The following is a 17,839-nucleotide window of genomic DNA, read 5'->3' as shown; positions in this document are numbered from 1 at the left end:
CTATTTCTATAAAACTGTGGACTACCAGTGTTGAAGTAATTACTTACTTCATGTTAGAACAGTTCACAATATATATCTAATAACTGGTTAATTTTCAGAATTCAGAATAGTATTACAGACACACCTATTATGGGGTAAAAATCACTACTAAGAAACCCATCGCTTTTAATAATAAACTTGTAAAACATGAACAATAGCGCATATGGACTGTTATTCTGTATGGTAAACCGACTAGATAATGAAATACACTGTTAATATACTCGAGCCAGACCTGGTACATGAAAAAGTCTGAGTGAATGGGAAGTTGTTAAAGTGATTGGTAATACACATTTATCTGTCCATCAGATATTTATGTCAAGACTGATACAATATATGAGCGGTTTCAATTAGTTTTATGTCTTTTTTTGACACTACACAGATAGTAAGAAAGACACGAAACGTCTAATGGTTTATAAAGATGGTGGAACCGAAAAATCAGCCGTCAAAATGCCATAAAGCTGGAAATTCACTCACTACTGGATAACCTAAGCCCCTCTCACCTGCCATCTGGTTTCGGAGTAGCATGTGTACATAGACACATGATATACCTGTATCAGCCCAGCCTATCATGTGTTCTTTATCTCTCCTTATATCTTGAGTTGTAAAATCATCTTGTACTTTTCCACAAATTAATTCTTTCTCCAATTGTATTATTTTTTCTACTAACATGGTACTATTCCATCATTTATCTTACGAATTTCACTTCACTTTGTTAATAAATGTCGCGAATTGAACCAGTGGATATTCGTGTCAGATCTTGAGTTGTGTGTGATTGACTGGCTTGAATAATGATATATATTGTTTCAAAAGACAAATGATAGGATCTTCTATGCGTTTCACCCTTTCACACAACCTTTATCAGAGGAAGTTTTAATTGAAAACAGTATACGAAAATGTGCTTATCATACCATCTTGACCAACAGGATTAAAGTTTATGAGTCATTCTTTGACCTTGAGTGAGATTTTGTCTTAGTGTACTTTCAATCTTGTGTGTGTTTGTGTCGGTTAACAATAAAACATAATTACTCACTAACGTGTGTATACAATCACAGGATTTACTTTCTGAACATTTCAAAATCTGTTATTTTTCGATAAAATAGAGCCCACTAAGTAATTTAGGAATTCACTATCTAACTACTGGATCGTGGATGTGAACTGCTGGGGAGTCCTATACTAGGACGGAACGGCTGTGCAGTGCTTCCAAGTTTTCCATGGTGGTCTAGCTTCAATTGACTCATGAATTCAACTGTTAGATTCCTGTTTATTTGATTAGAATTATTGAAAATATAAAGGGTTTATGATGTTAGTCTTTGTGTAAATTAAAACACCCATTTAGTATATCAAGATGCTTAAAATCCATAACATGTCTGTATTCAAAATACGGCATAACTGTGATTATGTCAAAATAATCCAACATATGATAATGTATATCATGATTACGTTGATTTATTTTTTCCTTATAATATGATCCTTCATTATAATGAGAACTTTTTCGATAGAACTAGTCTTTTAATAAACACTTATAGTATATCTATTGGAAAACAAGGCTTTTGTAGTGTGTCTATAGAATAATTAATTGTATTGTTTGTAATTGACGATTCAGAAATTCCTGGATCCGTTCCATACTACTAACTAGTTTGGAGATTATGAAATAGTTGGCAGTGTCTATACCTAAAAATAGCCGATTGAATCCTAGCTTCCTGATCTACAGATAATGTACTCAAGTCGAGAGGTGAATGCTTTGTGATCAAAGTCGTGCTTGCACACTGCTAAGAAGACTAAGACTATGCTGTGTCAATACATCTTACATGCCTACATACAGATGTTGAACCAAAGGTTAAGTGATAGCTGTTTATCGATGAGCACAATTAGCTGAAATTTGGTTCAATTACCCCAGCGACACATCTCTGTGTTTAGGAATGAACTCGTGAACATAATCTATTCGGTTGTTTAACAAAGCTTCCCGTTCACTTCTTATCTTCGCACCAAAGTGGTAGGTCGATTTCACATATAGGTAGCGTGTCAATATCAAAATCACACAACCGCCAAATAAAACAAAAACAACTGACAGTGATTTTTAAAGACTCCTGAAACGAGACCAGTTCATCAAGAAAACCAACTTTTATAATTTTATTTCACAGCTTGTTTTTAATGTTCTTAACCTCATTGCCTAAATAATCACTATTTATGATGGTATTCTTATTTTAACAAATCCAAATAATCGAACTGCATCATGAGGCAAGCACAGACTTGGAATCCTGAAGGTAAAAAGAAATGAGGAAGATCAAGGAACACATTGCTTCGAAAACTGGAGGCAGATACCAAAAGAATAAAAGGCAACTGGAAAGGATTGCCCAGGGTGGAGTTGGATGGAGAATTCTGGTGGGTGTCATATGCTCCTTCACGAAAGGTAACAGACGTACGTAAATATGTTAGTGGTTCTACACTAGGACTGATTACAGTACAGGATTTATATCAGTATATGGTCGTTCTATTTCTCTTTGAACTGTACAATACATTTCTAAATATTGAATACTGTAGATTTGATATTAAATTCCACTGTTTTCATAAAAATTCATGATAAACATAATCACTTATTTGTCAATAAAAGAATAACTTTCAGGATATTCTTTCTACAATGTAATGAAATATGAATGAATTAAATAGTACTTGCTCTGAAGTGTACTTATCTAGACGTTGGGAAAAAATTAACACTGAGATAATATTGGAAACTATAATAAAATCAGGATACGCTTCAACTAAATGGTTAATGTTTTAAGCATTCAATCCAGCACTTTCCAAATTCTTGACTGGATACTGTCTAACTACGAACAATTTATCGTTTTTTAACTAAGGTGAATCCTGCTATGTTTCATCTGGCATATAAAAAGCAAAGATATGGAAGTAAGCTGTATATGGAACATTATTTTCTCTTGAATTAAGTTTTACCATAAAAACAACTTAACTACTTTAAATAATGTTAAAAAGTTTTACTTAACTGAAACATATCACTGAAATTAAATTTTCACCAATCTTGAAATGAATGTAGTTGGGTTGCTCTACGGAACTACACCTGAACTATAATATACTGCCACAAATATTTGATAGAAAATGTTCAAATTGGCGACTGAATATACTCAAACCAATAATAGTACAAACCTCATTAATTTTACTATTTCTAATGATACTACTGATATTTTTATGAGTATAACAAGCTTGATAAACATCAGATTAATTTCAATGGTTGAGATCATCAATCAGTTGAAGCTAGACCACCATGGAAAACTTGGAAGCACTGGACGGCCGTTTCGTTCTATTGTGGGAATCCTCAGCAGTGCGCATCCACGATCCCGCCAACCTCGCTTCGTTCGAACACAGGACCTATCAGTCTCTCACGCAAGCGCTTAACCGGTGGACTACTGATATAAATCGAAAGATTAATTGTAAAGTAATGATAACCTCTTACAGTTCGAATAAGACAGAAACTTAATACAGGTCATCAAAGAAAACAGTAGTGTGATTGATGATACTTCGATATAAAGTTGCTAACGAAGTTCACATTTTCGTTAACAAACAGATAGATTTGAGGTACGTCCGTTCGTTAAACATTTCATATTTGAAAAAGGTTGATATTATTATTTTGTTGATATTCAGGATACCATGCCAGGATAGATGCATCGTTAAAGGATAGCGTGGTGATAAGTTCCGTATATGAGCTATAAATCAGTCCCTAGGCGATTTTAACTACATATACAAGGTAGTTAACTCAAAGAATTTATATAACATATTATGTATAAACCGTTTAACAACACACATCATTACAACTTACACCTGTTACTCCTTGTGAAGAAGCATAGACTTCCCACCAGCATTCTCCATCCAACTCCATCATTAACAATCTTTCCCAGTTTCTTTTCATTCTTCTGATATCTGCCTCCAATTCCGGATGCAGTGTGTTCCTTGATCTTCCTCATTCCCTTTTACCTTCAGGATTCCAAGCTAGCAATTACCACGTGATGTAGTTTGATGGTTTCCAAAATGTATGTCCCATCCACCTTCATTGCGCTTTCCAAATTTCCTCTTCATCTGGAAGCTGATTTGTTCTCACCTATAGTAGGTTGTTGATGATGGTATCTGGTCAACGGACATTGAGCATCTTGCGTCTCAATGATTGGCTAGCCCTTTTCCTCCTTGAATAATTGCTGTGGTTCTGTACATTTTCCAGCTACTTCCTTCGTTAATTGACATCGTTGTTTCATATTTCCTTCTCTTGCAGCTTTTTCCGCCGTCGTTGCTAGCTCTTACACGTATTTCTTTTTGTCGAACCTAATGCTCTTCTACACTTGCTGTTTTGCTTCTGTGTATTCAGCTTGCACCTTGACTTCCTCTGTTCTTGTTCGGCTGGATGTTGTTAATTGCTGACTTTTGGTTTTTCCTTTTCTGAATCTTGTCCAGGGATTCGATAGAGATCCATGCCTTATGATGATGCTTGTTGAGGTCCAGAACCCCCTGACACGTTGAAGTTAGTGTTTCTTTGATACCTTTCCAGTTGTCATCCATAGTAGTTAACACTTCTTTAAATAGATCTTGTAGGACTTGGAACCTGTTATTGAGAATTATCTTCAATTCGTTGAGCTTGTCCGTATATCGAAGAAAGGCTGTATTGAACCGTTGTAATGCTGTTTCCCCGTTTGTCCATTGCTTCTTTAGCTTTAGTTTCATGTATCATTACAATAATAACTGGTTCATTTTTAATACAACGTGGACCTCTATAAAATGTCTGTATAGCTTAATGAGTTTTAGAAGTATGAAGTGTTTGCTTGCTCTGCATAACTGATTATCACAATCTACTTCAATGAGGTACTTGAACATCTGTCAAATGCAGATAAAACCCTGGAAAAGTACGTTTCGTTCAGCGTTACAGTTAAAATGAGTTCACTTAAGATCGAAACTTATTCATTGATATTTACTACTACAGTTAATATTCGAAAACTTTTAAATTTTTATATTCGGTTCCAATCATCAAGGGTAATACAGTCAATAAAAAGGTAAGTCTGAGACAACTGAGATCTCATATACATAGGTTACTACTTACGTTTACCTATCTCAATATGTAATGCCATTTGATGTTAAACTTCGAAGCTGGAAATGTCCATATAAAGATATAATACCACTTATTTAAATTAATAACTGTTTATGTCAATTACGCGTAAAAGAAATGGTTATCGTAACACGGTGAATAAACGATATTTTTTCTAATATTCGGAAATAATCGATTTTCCGAGTCATATGTTTAAAATTCTTTCTAACGTACGTGAAAATATCTTTATTGTTTAGTTACATGTTTCATAAATCCGTTCAGTTTGGAAATAGCCTTTGTAATCCGCTAACACCGGCTAGAGAACTACTATAAATCTGAGAAAACTTAGCAAGTGTTTCATATGTGCAATCATAAGGCAGTTGATGCTCCCTGTAGGATTTGAGTCCAGTCTACCTGGATTAATCGATCAAGGTAAAATCTCAGTCTGCAGAGCTGTGTAACGGCTGTTTGAATCTCACTGGGAGGATCGATTTTCTCAAGATCCCAATTACGTCTTGCTGACGATTACCAATTAGCACGACTCTTAGATCCAGACCCTACTGTTGACTACCCAAAATACACACAGCAGACAATGTTCAGTCACCTAGATTCGTGGCCACGTTGCAACTTGAGCAATAGGATTTGATCGGCATTAAGGATTCAACAATGATAATGATCACTACTCAGATTTTATTTATTTAGTTGAACACATAAATATTGGTACAAGAATGCACCAAATATATATGCGCCACGCAAAACAATGAGAATTTACGGGGAAGGAAAAAAACGAGAATAATAACGAAGAGATTGATGTAAGGTGGTGTAATAATAATAATGGTAAAAGTGGAGGACCGGGAAGGTACAATCAGAAGAAATCTTTCAGTTAAGGAAGAAACAACCACTTTTTATGAAGAAAGTAAAAGAAGGTTACTGCAGGATCGCCACTGGCTTCTATTCTGAGCCATATCTGATAACGTCTCTAGCCACTGTGTAGAACCATCTCTCGGACCCCAACCAGAGAATCGCGAAGGTCCGACAGAAGCCAGTCCTTTGCAGATTTCTTTCATACCACGACACCATGTCATGCACTGACCACCTCTCCGCTTCTTCCAACCAGTCCCAGAGTCGGCAAATAATGCACGACGTGGAATTCTCTGGGACGACATTCGTAGAACATGTCCAAGCCACCAAAGTCGGTGTTTCAAGATGGTGACACCAATTGCATTATCGTCTCTGTGCCCGAACACACGATGCCGAACCTCTGCATTACTAACATGGTGTTGCCACTGGATATCAGCAATCCTTTGGAGACAACAATGATCGAACACAGAGAGTTGTTTAACATCCTCAACTCGGAGAGGCCAGGTTTCACAAGCATAGAGCAAAACTGCTCTCACCGACGTGTTGTAGATCCGACCTTTTACAGCCAGACTAACATCACGAAGGCGCCAAAGGTGACCCAGATTGGCATAAGCCGCTCTGGCTTTCACTATACGTGCATTGATCTCATCACTCACACCCCCACCAGCACTTATGCAGCTACCCAGATACACGAACTTCTCGACTAATTCTATCTGCTCACCATCCAGGGTGAGTACAGGATTGGAATCCTGCCAGTCTTGTAGAAGTACTTTGCACTTCGAAGGTGCAAAGCACATACCCATACTTACGGACACTGATTGCCAACCGATTAAGTGTGGATTGCATGCCTTGGGCATTATCGCACAGTAAGACACTATCATCCGCATACTCAAGGTCGAGAAGTCTTTCTCCAGGCAACAGATCCACACCGCCATTACTTACATCCATCAGAGCTGTTTCCAGAATGTCATCGATGGCAAAGTTGAAGAGGAATGGTGAGATTGGGCAACCCTGCCTAACCCCACTGCTCGAATAGAACAATGGAGAAAGGTGGTTGTATGCCCTCACTCTGTCTGAGGTGTTTGTATATAGGGCCTTTAGGATGTTAATAAACTTCTCAGGCACACCCTTCTTCAATAGACAATCCCAGAGAACAGTCCTATCCAACGAATCGAAGGCAGCCCTGATGTTGAGAAACACTACGATTGTTGGCCTTTGAAAAGCATGGCGGTGTTCTAACATTTGGCGGAGGGTGAAGATATGATCAATACATCCTCAACCAGAACGAAACCCAGCCTGCTCCTCGCGAGTCAATCTTTCTCGGGTTTTGAACAACCTACGAAGTATGACGGAAGCCAATAGCTTGGACGCAATCGGAAGTAGACTTATCCCCCGATAGTTGTTACAGGAACGACGTGAACCCTTTTTAAAGATAGGGACAACTATCGACTCATTCCATGACGTTGGTACACTTTCTAGCTCCCAAACCTTTGTAAACAACGTCGTCAATTCCTTAGTCAGAAAGTCACCACCATCTTTAAAAAGAGTCAGAGGTAAGTCATCTGGGCCAGGTGATTTGTAGAGCTCCAAGAGTTGGAGTTCCTTGAGGACTTCCGCCTCATTCGGTGGATCAGTCGTCACCGGCCATGGAGGGCACGACAGTCTGACCGATGCTGCCGGAGCAGCAGGCCAGTTGAACTGCCTTTCGAAAAATTCTGCTCATCGTCCAAGACGTCGATGGATGTTAGTGATTGGCATCCCATCATCCTCGTAGATTGTTTCGTTCACACCAGACTTCTCACTACCAGTAGCTCGGATGAGTTGGAAGAGCTTCCAGTAATTACCAGATGCAGCTGCTGCTTCCAGCTCATTAGCACGCTTCGACCACTAGGCTTCTCGATCCTTACGCAAGCTTTGCCCAATTTCATTACGTAACAACCTTCGTTTGTGGTCAAACTCACGGTCACCCGGAGTAGACCGACGGGCTTCAATGAGTTGTAAGGAACCTGAAGAAACCCAGTGTTTATAAACGGGACGTTTCGCGAACCCACAACTGACTGTACCCGCCATTTTCATGGCGTCATGCAATTGAAACCAATGCTCATCTATACTTTTCGGTGGTATGGTAGCTAGCCTAGAAACTAGCTCGGTTCGATACTTACTAGCAACAGAAGTTGCAACCAGCATGCTAATAGCAATCCGTTGATGGCGGTCACTTCATTGGCCACTGAAAAGTAAGGTAAGACTGGCAAAGACCAGGGCATGATCAGAGTACAGATAGGTACTCCAAAAGGAGTAGCAGTCTTGTACACAATCACGCCAGCGGTAGCTGATCGCGATGTGACCAATCTGAGTCCAGGCTTCAGATGCAGAGGGAGGACGCCAGGTGGCACATCGGCGATGACTGTGCCGAAAGTTAGTGTTGGCCAGAAACAGGTTGTGGTCTGTGCACAGTTGCAGTAGACGGTCCCTGTTATCTGACTTGCAACCAACGAGTCCCCATCGGTCACCTAAACGACTCTCTTCTGTGCCTAGACGCCCGACCTGAGCATTCAAGCCTCCGGCTAGTACCACAATATCTGTCGAACGCACTTTCTGGAGAAGAACAGATAACTGGTGGTAAAACTCATCCTTGATTGCATCCGGGCTGCAATCTGTCGGGGCATAGGCGGAGATGACGAAAAGACATCGTTTCTCACGCCGATTTTTTCTCACTTTGATGGAACTTTCTAATCTAACAGCATATAACCGACTGTTAATGGGGATTCAATCGACTAGTGCTGCCTCAGCTCTAGCGCTTAGTGCGACACCAACGCCTGCAAGACCGGACGAAGATGCCACAGGGTCCCCGGATAAGCGCACGTAAAACAAGCTTTTTGAAGTGACAGATGTAGAGCGAATTTGTAGTACTTCGCCAAAGTCTTGAATACGGGTCTCGGATAGACAACAAACATCAATATTAAGACTTTCTAAAGAAATAGCCAGCCCTATCTGTTGTCCAACCTGCATAAGTGTGCGAACGTTGAAGGCATCCAGTTTGAATGGTGCACATGGTTTCAGAAAAACTGCTTCAGTCCTCGTACTCGGTGGTAACATACAATTTTCAACCGGACAGTGACTCGAGAACGTTTAGATAGAGTCGAATTTCCACCAAAGACGAGCTGCTGTATAAGTCGAAAAAATAAGTATAGACAGAGTAGGAATAGTAGAGGGTGAATAGTGATGTAGTAAATAATAATAATAATAACAACAATAATAGTAATGATAATAATTTGAATCATTTGATTGTTATTCGAAGCAAGAGAAGTAGTTCCCATAGATGTAGAGAGTTCATCGATTGCGTGTGGACTGTGATACTACCCGGGTGCCCAGACCGAAGCAGGTGGTTTTCTTAGGGGGCCACTCCCCGAGCCTTTGACCTAAAGGTCTAACCCACAAGGCAGTGGAGCATCGTAAGGAGATGCATTCCCATGGTAGCCGGTGACCGAATATTGGTTCATACGCCATTTGTTCCTGCAGGATACTGGAGCCCATATGCACCATTGGTTTTGGATCCGGTTAAAGCGCCGGACATTCGTTTTTCGTCCTCTCATTTTCGTAAACAACACCCCGACCACGAGAAGGCAGTGAGTAGGACTTCCCTGGCAGAGGCTGTATACGCGTGGCCGTGTGAGAGTATTTCGTGAGGGAGGGCGGACCCACCCCGCTCTCGGCCATACCAGGGCATTTGGGGGCTCATTACTCAGATACCAACCAATATATTTTCGAAATAAACTACAACCAATGAGTCATCAAATTCAGTAAAATTCCATGAGATTAGGACTTGAGTCAGTGATCCATAGAAATCGGGATGTAAAAAATAATTTATTCGAAGGTGCAAAAGTTGATATTTCATTGAAAATATAACATTTAAACTAATTATCCCATAGAAATGGTTCCATATCGAACTGGACAATGTGTATGAATCGATGGTTGCCTGGCCAACAGCTGAAGCATTAACTATAAGAAGCTTCCACAGTAGATACAGGTTATTTTCTGATTAAAGTTCGGGGAAAGCATTGTATTATAGGGCGAAATTCTATGTGGAGATGGATCCTTTGTGCTTACAAATAGATATAACATTGAAATATGAAGGTTTTTATTATTTACATAATTATCACAACTAATGTTGGCACATTTATGTCATAAGTTCTAGATAGAGTTAGAAAAGAAAATATTAGTCAAAAACTATCTAAACAATCATAGATGATGAAATAGGGATTATAAAGATTTGTATGTTTCAAATAGTTCGTAATAACAACCCTGGTAGTTAAAAAAATAATGAAGTTTAATGGTGTAAATGTTAGGTCCCGATAAGCATAATGAAGGGTAACTTTTGGGACCCATTTATGGACCAATTCTATGCGTATATTTTCATCGTATAATTGTTAAATGACTAAACTATTCATAGTCATGTCCCTCTTATTATGAGACTTATTTTGACCTATGAAATATTATTATACCATTTACCATTCTTGAATTATGCCGTGTCTATTGATTACTACCTCCCACATTCGGCCAAATCTTGTATAAATGTTGTTTCCTATCTTATTGGTACGATGCGTTCCATCTGGTTGGTATATAAACCCAGTATGCTTGAAATAAATTATTCATATTGCAGAGGCTGAGATTGGTTTTCTGCACTTATCTGGCTGAGCTAGGCACGAAGCACGGCCAATAAGGACTCTAGACTGCTCTCACTAGTTTTATGCGCCGTTGGTCCGATCGATAATTCACTGCCCTCTAATTGGCGGTATCATTACGTTCTACATTAACAGGGCACACAGGTCACAATTTCTAACAGTAAAAAAATTTATATTCTTTTCGAGTGTAAATTTGAATTAAACAGTCACAAAATTCAAATATTATTTTCAGTCTCCAAAGTATAGGCATAAATTTTGATGTTATATAAACTCTAGTTCATATTAATGTAGTTTAGTCAGTGGTTAACCGTTTCCCAACATTAAGTAAACTAACGATTACAAGTGTTCATTTTTTTATTTAGGGAAGAAGTCAAAATACATTAACACATTGATAAAGATAAAAACACTTTAAAACACATATACACACATGTTATAAAAGAGGATTTTCTGATGTTTCTGGACAGCATCGTCGTTCATTTGACAAGATACGATAAGCCTCTCTAATATGCTTTGGTTTTAACGGTCCATTTTCACCTAATTTTTCTTTGTAATTTAATGCTATGAAAAAAATAATTAAAAGTCAATAATCTAACAAAAACCCTACAAAACACAATAGTTTGACTAATCAATATTCATGTAGTCAAATTTTCTAATAAATTTGAAAGGAGACTAAATCAAAAGTTGGACAAACATCTAAGGTTTATACTGGTTAACATTTCGGGAATAAGCATGAGGAGTTTTTTTTGTGTACAACTACTTTTGGTATACAAATAATGTAACTAAAGTCCATTTCACCTATAATAAATATTGTTAACATTACGGCAAACTATTTATGTCGACAGTTATGTACACAAAAGTCACCTGAGATAATGTGACATTTTTGGACCGAGTAAATCATAATAATGCCGTATAGCTTTTAGACCGCTAATACCTAGGTCATTTTGTAATTGATAAGCATCTTGAAGTATGCAATCTATCAGTTGATGGAAATCAGACCAACCAATCATATGGTCAGAGATAAACCTAATACAAAAGTAATTACAATATGATTATACAAGAAGATAACAAACAGTTTGAGGATAACCAATCGCTAGTCCTGTTATTAAAGTAGACTGATTTAGCACTTGCTTGTTAATTCTAAAAGAATGATTTCTTTTTGAAATAGGCGCTACCAATCTTGACAAGAATGATAACAGAAGCGTTATATTTGAACAACTAATTTAGGTGAATGAAACATATTCGGATGGATTCATATGAGCTATAAATTCTCGCTATCATTTGAATAGTGAAAATAGTTTCCAGGTCATCAGTTTTGTGATTAGTTCTTCAAGTTGGTTGTGAATATATACTTCTAAATAGATTAAAAATAGGGTGTTTAGTAGCCCTTATTTTCCAACTAATTTTTCGTTGGTAGAAGCGCTTGTAAACAATTAACTCTGATTAAAACAAAGAACTTTTTTGGGGTAATTGATTATGGGAGTCAGAACTTGTGATTCATTTTATTTAAGGTGCGTTTACCATATTATTCTATTTTCAAACTCATACAAATGCAGCACCTCCGACATTATCACTAGTTTGTTTGAGATATACAGAATGAAAGATTTAACCGAACATTTGTTGTTGTGCCAGTAAAACGAAGAAAAGGCTCAGATAATAAAAGGATAAGTCATGTTGTTATATGTTTTCTATGCATATTTGCTGATAACAGATACGTTTAAGATATGAACGCTTGACACTGAGTTTTTACTGCTTCCAAGTCTGATAGAAATCTCTTACACTTGAACGCCGAACAGAGGGCGAGAAGTATGGAAAGAAGCCTTACTTTTAAAGTAAGTTTGAATTAAGAAAAAAAGCTTATAAGTTAACTCATGACGATGATATTCTAGAAGCTTTTGGAAACATGCAGAAATTCGTAACAGAATTGACGATTATCTAATCAATATGTAATATATAATCAATCGTTTTCCTTAAACTCTCTGGGAAGTTTCTACTGAAGGCTAATTAGACGAAGTATTACCAGCCTCTTTTCAGTTTTTGAAAGCATTTCCGAATAATTCTTGTGGGCTTCCGAAAGTTTTAATGTTTAGTTCTCCTTATCGTCGATACAGTAATGATGTACGAGAGAAGTTAGTCTCGAAAACATCATTGAAGCATTCAAAATTCTGTTTCAAATGGATTTTCTAGATTGAATCAACTGATAGTACTTTTGTATTGAAAGAATTTTCATAAACTGTTTTAAAAATGAATAAAAACGACCATTTTAATATATATGAACAGGGGAACCTGTCGAAATAGTTCATTTATAATTAATCAGTTTCAATATTTCTCTAATTTTCGTGTTTTTATAGTTTGGAATAAAATGATGAGAATAGACATTTTAAATCATTCTGATGAACGAATCGGTAAAAATGATTAAGTACTGTAACAAGCTAGCACTTTTTACACAATGTGGGTTATAGACTGAATTATTATTCTGCAAGAAATACACATTCATTATGACCTAATCATATACGAAAAGCGACACTTTAACCATTCTTCACACATAAACTCAGGGAAAGATAACTACATATCTTGTAAGAGGAGTTTCTACTATTTATCGCACGACGCGTTCGCATTCTTAAGCTGCCACTGAACTTAGAAAGTAGAACATGATGAGACATTACGTGGTGGAATAATTAGACACAAAGAGAGTGAGGGTTATATTACAGAAAATGAATAACATAGTCAAGATTGAATTATAGAACTAAGGAGTAAAAGTTCCTATTGAAGTTCAATGGGAAATAAAGTATTCTCAAGCCATGCAAATCTAGGCGATTAAAGCCAATGAATATCATTTAAATACTATCTATTACATACATTATAATATAGACAAAATGAACCCTAAAGGTGATGTCTTTGAGAATTTTATAGCAATAAATAAATAACATTTGGTTAATGTTACATTCGAACTAAGAATAAATTAATGGTAACTGCTAAGAATTATTTATGGACTGTTATTACGTATATTCTTATTGGGTAATTATTAAGTAACTTGATTATATACATTCATATTCATTTCATTTGATATTGGCTATTGTGATACGATTTACCATTCTTAACTTATCCTGATTTATTAGTTACAGACTTTCACACTAACAGCCACTTTTTGGCTTGATCATGTATGGTTGTTACATTTTATTTTATGGTGTGATACGGTCCGGTTCGCTTGTATATAAACCACGTATGTCTGAAATGGTTCATATAGTGGAGGCTGAGATTGCTTTCTCGGCTCGATGGGTAGGGCCAAGCGAGAAAGATCAATAAGGATTCAGAGTTGATACAAAGCTGCTACTGTTGTCTTGATGTATCGTTGGTTTAACACAAGAACAAGGTCATACTAATTTAATAGTCGAATTCATGAATCAGTTCAAGCTAGACTACCATGGAAAACCTAGAAGCACTGGACACCCATTTCGTTCAAGTATGGGGCTTCTCAGCAGCGCGCATCCATGATCCCGCACGCTGAACGAAATAGCCGTCCAGTGCTTCCAGGTTTTCCAGAGTGGTCTAGCTTAAATCGAATCATGAACTCAACTAGTAAATCACTACAATTTCCACAAACCTTCATTCTAATACGGTCAGTGAATCAGTCAGTAACGTGGAAACTCGTACGAACTTACACCAGTTCCAGTTGCCACACCACATTAGCACAGAGATGCAGTTATAGATTCAAATCCCGTAGTGGTAGAGGTAGTAAGAGTATAAGCAGTAATCGGAAACATTAGGGTTTTAAGATGTTGTTCAAGGAGTATAATACAGTGAAATAAATTTAGAAAGAGGAAAAAGAAATGGACATGAAGAATTCAGAAGATCAGAATTTGGGAGAACATAAAGAGTGGATGCACATGCGCCATTGCAAACGATTTTGAGCCATATCATTCAGGGTCTCTAACCATCGGTTGCTACCGTCTCGCGGATCCCAACCAGGTAGTCTACACCTACCAACATGACTCAGTCCACTTGTCAGTGACTTCATGGATTTGTGCCATGTTTTGGCCTGGCCGCCCCTAGCTTTCTTCCAACCTACTCCTACACCATAAAACATCGCACGTCGAGGCAGTCAGTGGATGGGCATACGTAACACGTGTACCAGCCATCTCAACTGATGAAGTTTCATTACTTCATCAATCGATTTGCCATCCTTACCTAGTACCCGTTTCCTAACAACTGCATTACTTACTCGATGGTCCCAGGATATACGAGCAATGTTTCGAAGACACCAATGATCAAATACTAGTAACTTAAGAATATCCTCTACTCTTACCGGCCATGTTTCACTGCCATAAAGTAAGACGGAACGAACTGCTGCGCAGTAAACACGTCCTTTGGTTGATGGACGGATATCTCGCCTACGCCATAAGTGATGCAAGTTGGCGAAAGCTAGTCGAGTCTTCTGTATCCGTGCTGAGATTTCGTCACACACCAGACCACAAGGGCTGATGAGACTTCCAAGATAAGTGAAGCGGTCGATACACTCAACTACTTCACTCCCTATCATTAGTTCGGGTGTCGGTGCAACCCAATCCTAAAGCAACATTTTGCATTTCGAGGCAGAGAATTGCATCCCGAACATGCCTGCACTGCTGCTTAGAGTGGTCAGAAGACTCTGCATTTTGTCAGCGTCTTCACCAAATAGAACTATGTCATCGGCATATTCTAGGTCAACAAGTGAATCTCCTGGTAAATCCCTGGAAACTTAAATGAGGAAAGTGTTATCTCTAGAAGCACGTCAATAACAAAGTTAAACAAGAATAGAGAGAGTGGACAGTACTGACGAACACCACTTGAGGTAATCAATTCTGATGACAGTTCGCCATAAGCTCTCACTCCACCAGTTGTGTTCGAGTAGAGAGCCTTTATAAAGTTAATGTACTTCTTTGGTACTCCTTTCAGTGACAAACAATTCAACAGAACCTCACGATCAACAGAGTCAAATGCCGCTTTAAGGTCGAGAAATACTACGATTGTGGGGCGTCTGAATGTATGTCTATGTTCTAGGACCTGACGTAGTGTGAATATCTGGTCTGTACAACCACGTCCAGGTCGAAAACCAGCCTGATTTTCTCTAGTCTGTTCTTCACGAGCTTTGGTTAGGCGTCGAAGTACTATTGAAGTTAAAAATTTAGGCACTACATTAGTCAAACTGATTCCTCTGTGATTGTCACAAGAGGACTTTTGTCCTTTCTCATAGACTGGCTCAAACGATTGTCCCTTGGGCTCCGCGGTCACGCTCCCAGGTCGTTAAGGCCAACATTAATCCAACTTCCTTTTTAGGTTCCTTAAGAAACAGCCTTCCACGCTGTGGACAGCCGGGAATTGACATCAGCCATTATACCGGTAACAGCACACGAGACCAAGTTGGTAACAGTCAAATCTGATAGGGTCATATTAGTTCCTATTTTGATTGGCGATTTAATCACATTATAACTAATAGGGTAAAAATGATAACAATTAGATAAGTTATTTATGTATGTACATTTTAATGAAAAGGAAGTTCTCCTTACCTTCTTCAACTAATTCTCCAATAAAAACTTTTGTTAAGCCAGCCATAGCGATAACTACATTTTGTGAAACTGAACATGGAGCTACAGATTGTATTAGCTGTGGACAAAGGCAAACAAATTATATTGTTAAACTTTTCTTCTTACAAAAGTTCATAAATTGTGTTTGTTTACAGAATATTAAATCATGTGACATAAAAAATTACGACTAAATGGGAATAAGAAGATTTAAATAAATAGTTGCGTACTTTTGAGAAACCCTAATCTAGGACAAAACAAATATTCAATATCCCCTAATTTTTAGTGGTGCTCTAAATGGATTTCATCAGTAACAAACATCATTCTCAAATATAAATATGTTCATCAAAGAAAAAAACGGATATCTACGTTGAACAATACATTAAGATTAGCTTCAATGTAAACTAACACAACTAATACCAGGCTATTTGAATTTACATTACAGTTCTGAAGGCTAACGATTGGAAACCACTCTTTCTTAATTACACGTAGGTTTTTAAACTACAAATCTCTCGAATCAGGATGGCCAGTTAAACGAATGAAGTGATAACCACTTTAATTGAAGCAAAAACAATACCATGACAGTAATACTAAGTAAATGAAACGGAAAACACGGTCATGACTCAATTTTTTTGTCAAAATGAAATCTCATAGAGATGAGGACTATTTGATTAACCGTTAAGAAAAAAATTACTTTACACTGAGAAATAAATAATATGAAATTTAATTTTGTCTCAAAATAATATCAAGATGTACTGAATAGTTGTTCCATCCTATTTGGGACTTTTCAGTAATGTTCATTCATAACTCCAAACGAGTTTGAACACATAACTATCAAATCGTCCGGAGAGTATCACATCTTTAGATCAGAGAAATTAAGATTCGATGATTCCGTTATAACCTGGATTTTTACGTGAACATAAATATACTTGTTCGATCTAGTAATTAAGATAGAGATGTGAACGTCACAGACTATATTGACGGAAATTACAAACTGGAAATATAAATGTGCACAAATTGTATAAGTAGTCAGTTTTACACAACACGTAAGTCTATTCGCGTAATCATAGAATTCGAGACCAGCTAGGTGACAATAAGCTGATTTTGGTTGAATATTTTCAGAATAAATCATCTTTGATGCTTATTGATATGCTCAGTGGTTTGGTGTGATATGATCTATCCACAGTTGGGATTAAACATTTATTCATCATTGATGTGTGGTAGTGAAAGCAAAATGTAATTGGTCGTTGAGCGTGAACGAAGAGGCAATTAGCTTACTGACTATTAAATGCATGATCTTTTTTCCTCTCATTGATTTCTACTTCGGACTTATTGAAAGTGACCGCTTTTAACTGTGTTGAATAATGTACTAACTAGTGTTCTGGTTCTCTACTTAGCATATTAACGTAGTATCGTAGTATACCTGAGAGAGGGAAACATTTTAAACCATCCGTTATATAAACCATAGTAATCCATTAAGCGTTCCAGAAAGATTTGTACTTCAAAGTTGTTGATGTTTAGGAATAGATTTGACTAGTCTCTGTTATCATCACAACCTAACTAGGTTTCCGGTATGAATAATAATAAAATCCATGACACGTGCTCCGTTTTGATATATT

At 37.5% G+C, this 17,839-nt stretch overlaps 1 protein-coding gene across 3 annotated transcripts in view; it reads right to left on the bottom strand.

Annotated features, from left to right (window-relative positions):
• The window catches only part of TAF11_1 (transcription initiation factor TFIID subunit 11), a 36,303-nt gene that overhangs the window by 13,124 nt on the left and 5,340 nt on the right, over window positions 1-17,839 (bottom strand). The window contains exons 3-4 of one of the 3 annotated variants that reach the window (XM_051213618.1): window positions 16,206-16,302; window positions 9,758-10,171 (exon numbers count right to left, since the gene is read on the bottom strand). In XM_051213618.1, the coding sequence (XP_051069609.1) occupies window positions 10,158-10,171; window positions 16,206-16,302 (111 nt within the window). In that variant the 3' untranslated portion in view covers window positions 9,758-10,157. Of the gene's footprint in view, window positions 1-9,757; window positions 10,172-10,624; window positions 11,221-16,205; window positions 16,303-17,839 lie in introns of those variants that run through there. The other 2 variants (XM_051213616.1, XM_051213617.1) reach the window with 2 other exon arrangements.

This window comes from Schistosoma haematobium, chromosome 3, assembly GCF_000699445.3.
Source record: "Schistosoma haematobium chromosome 3, whole genome shotgun sequence".
In the NCBI taxonomy this organism is placed as follows: Eukaryota; Metazoa; Platyhelminthes; class Trematoda; order Strigeidida; family Schistosomatidae; genus Schistosoma; species Schistosoma haematobium.
This window is presented reverse-complemented; position numbering and strand designations above follow the sequence as displayed.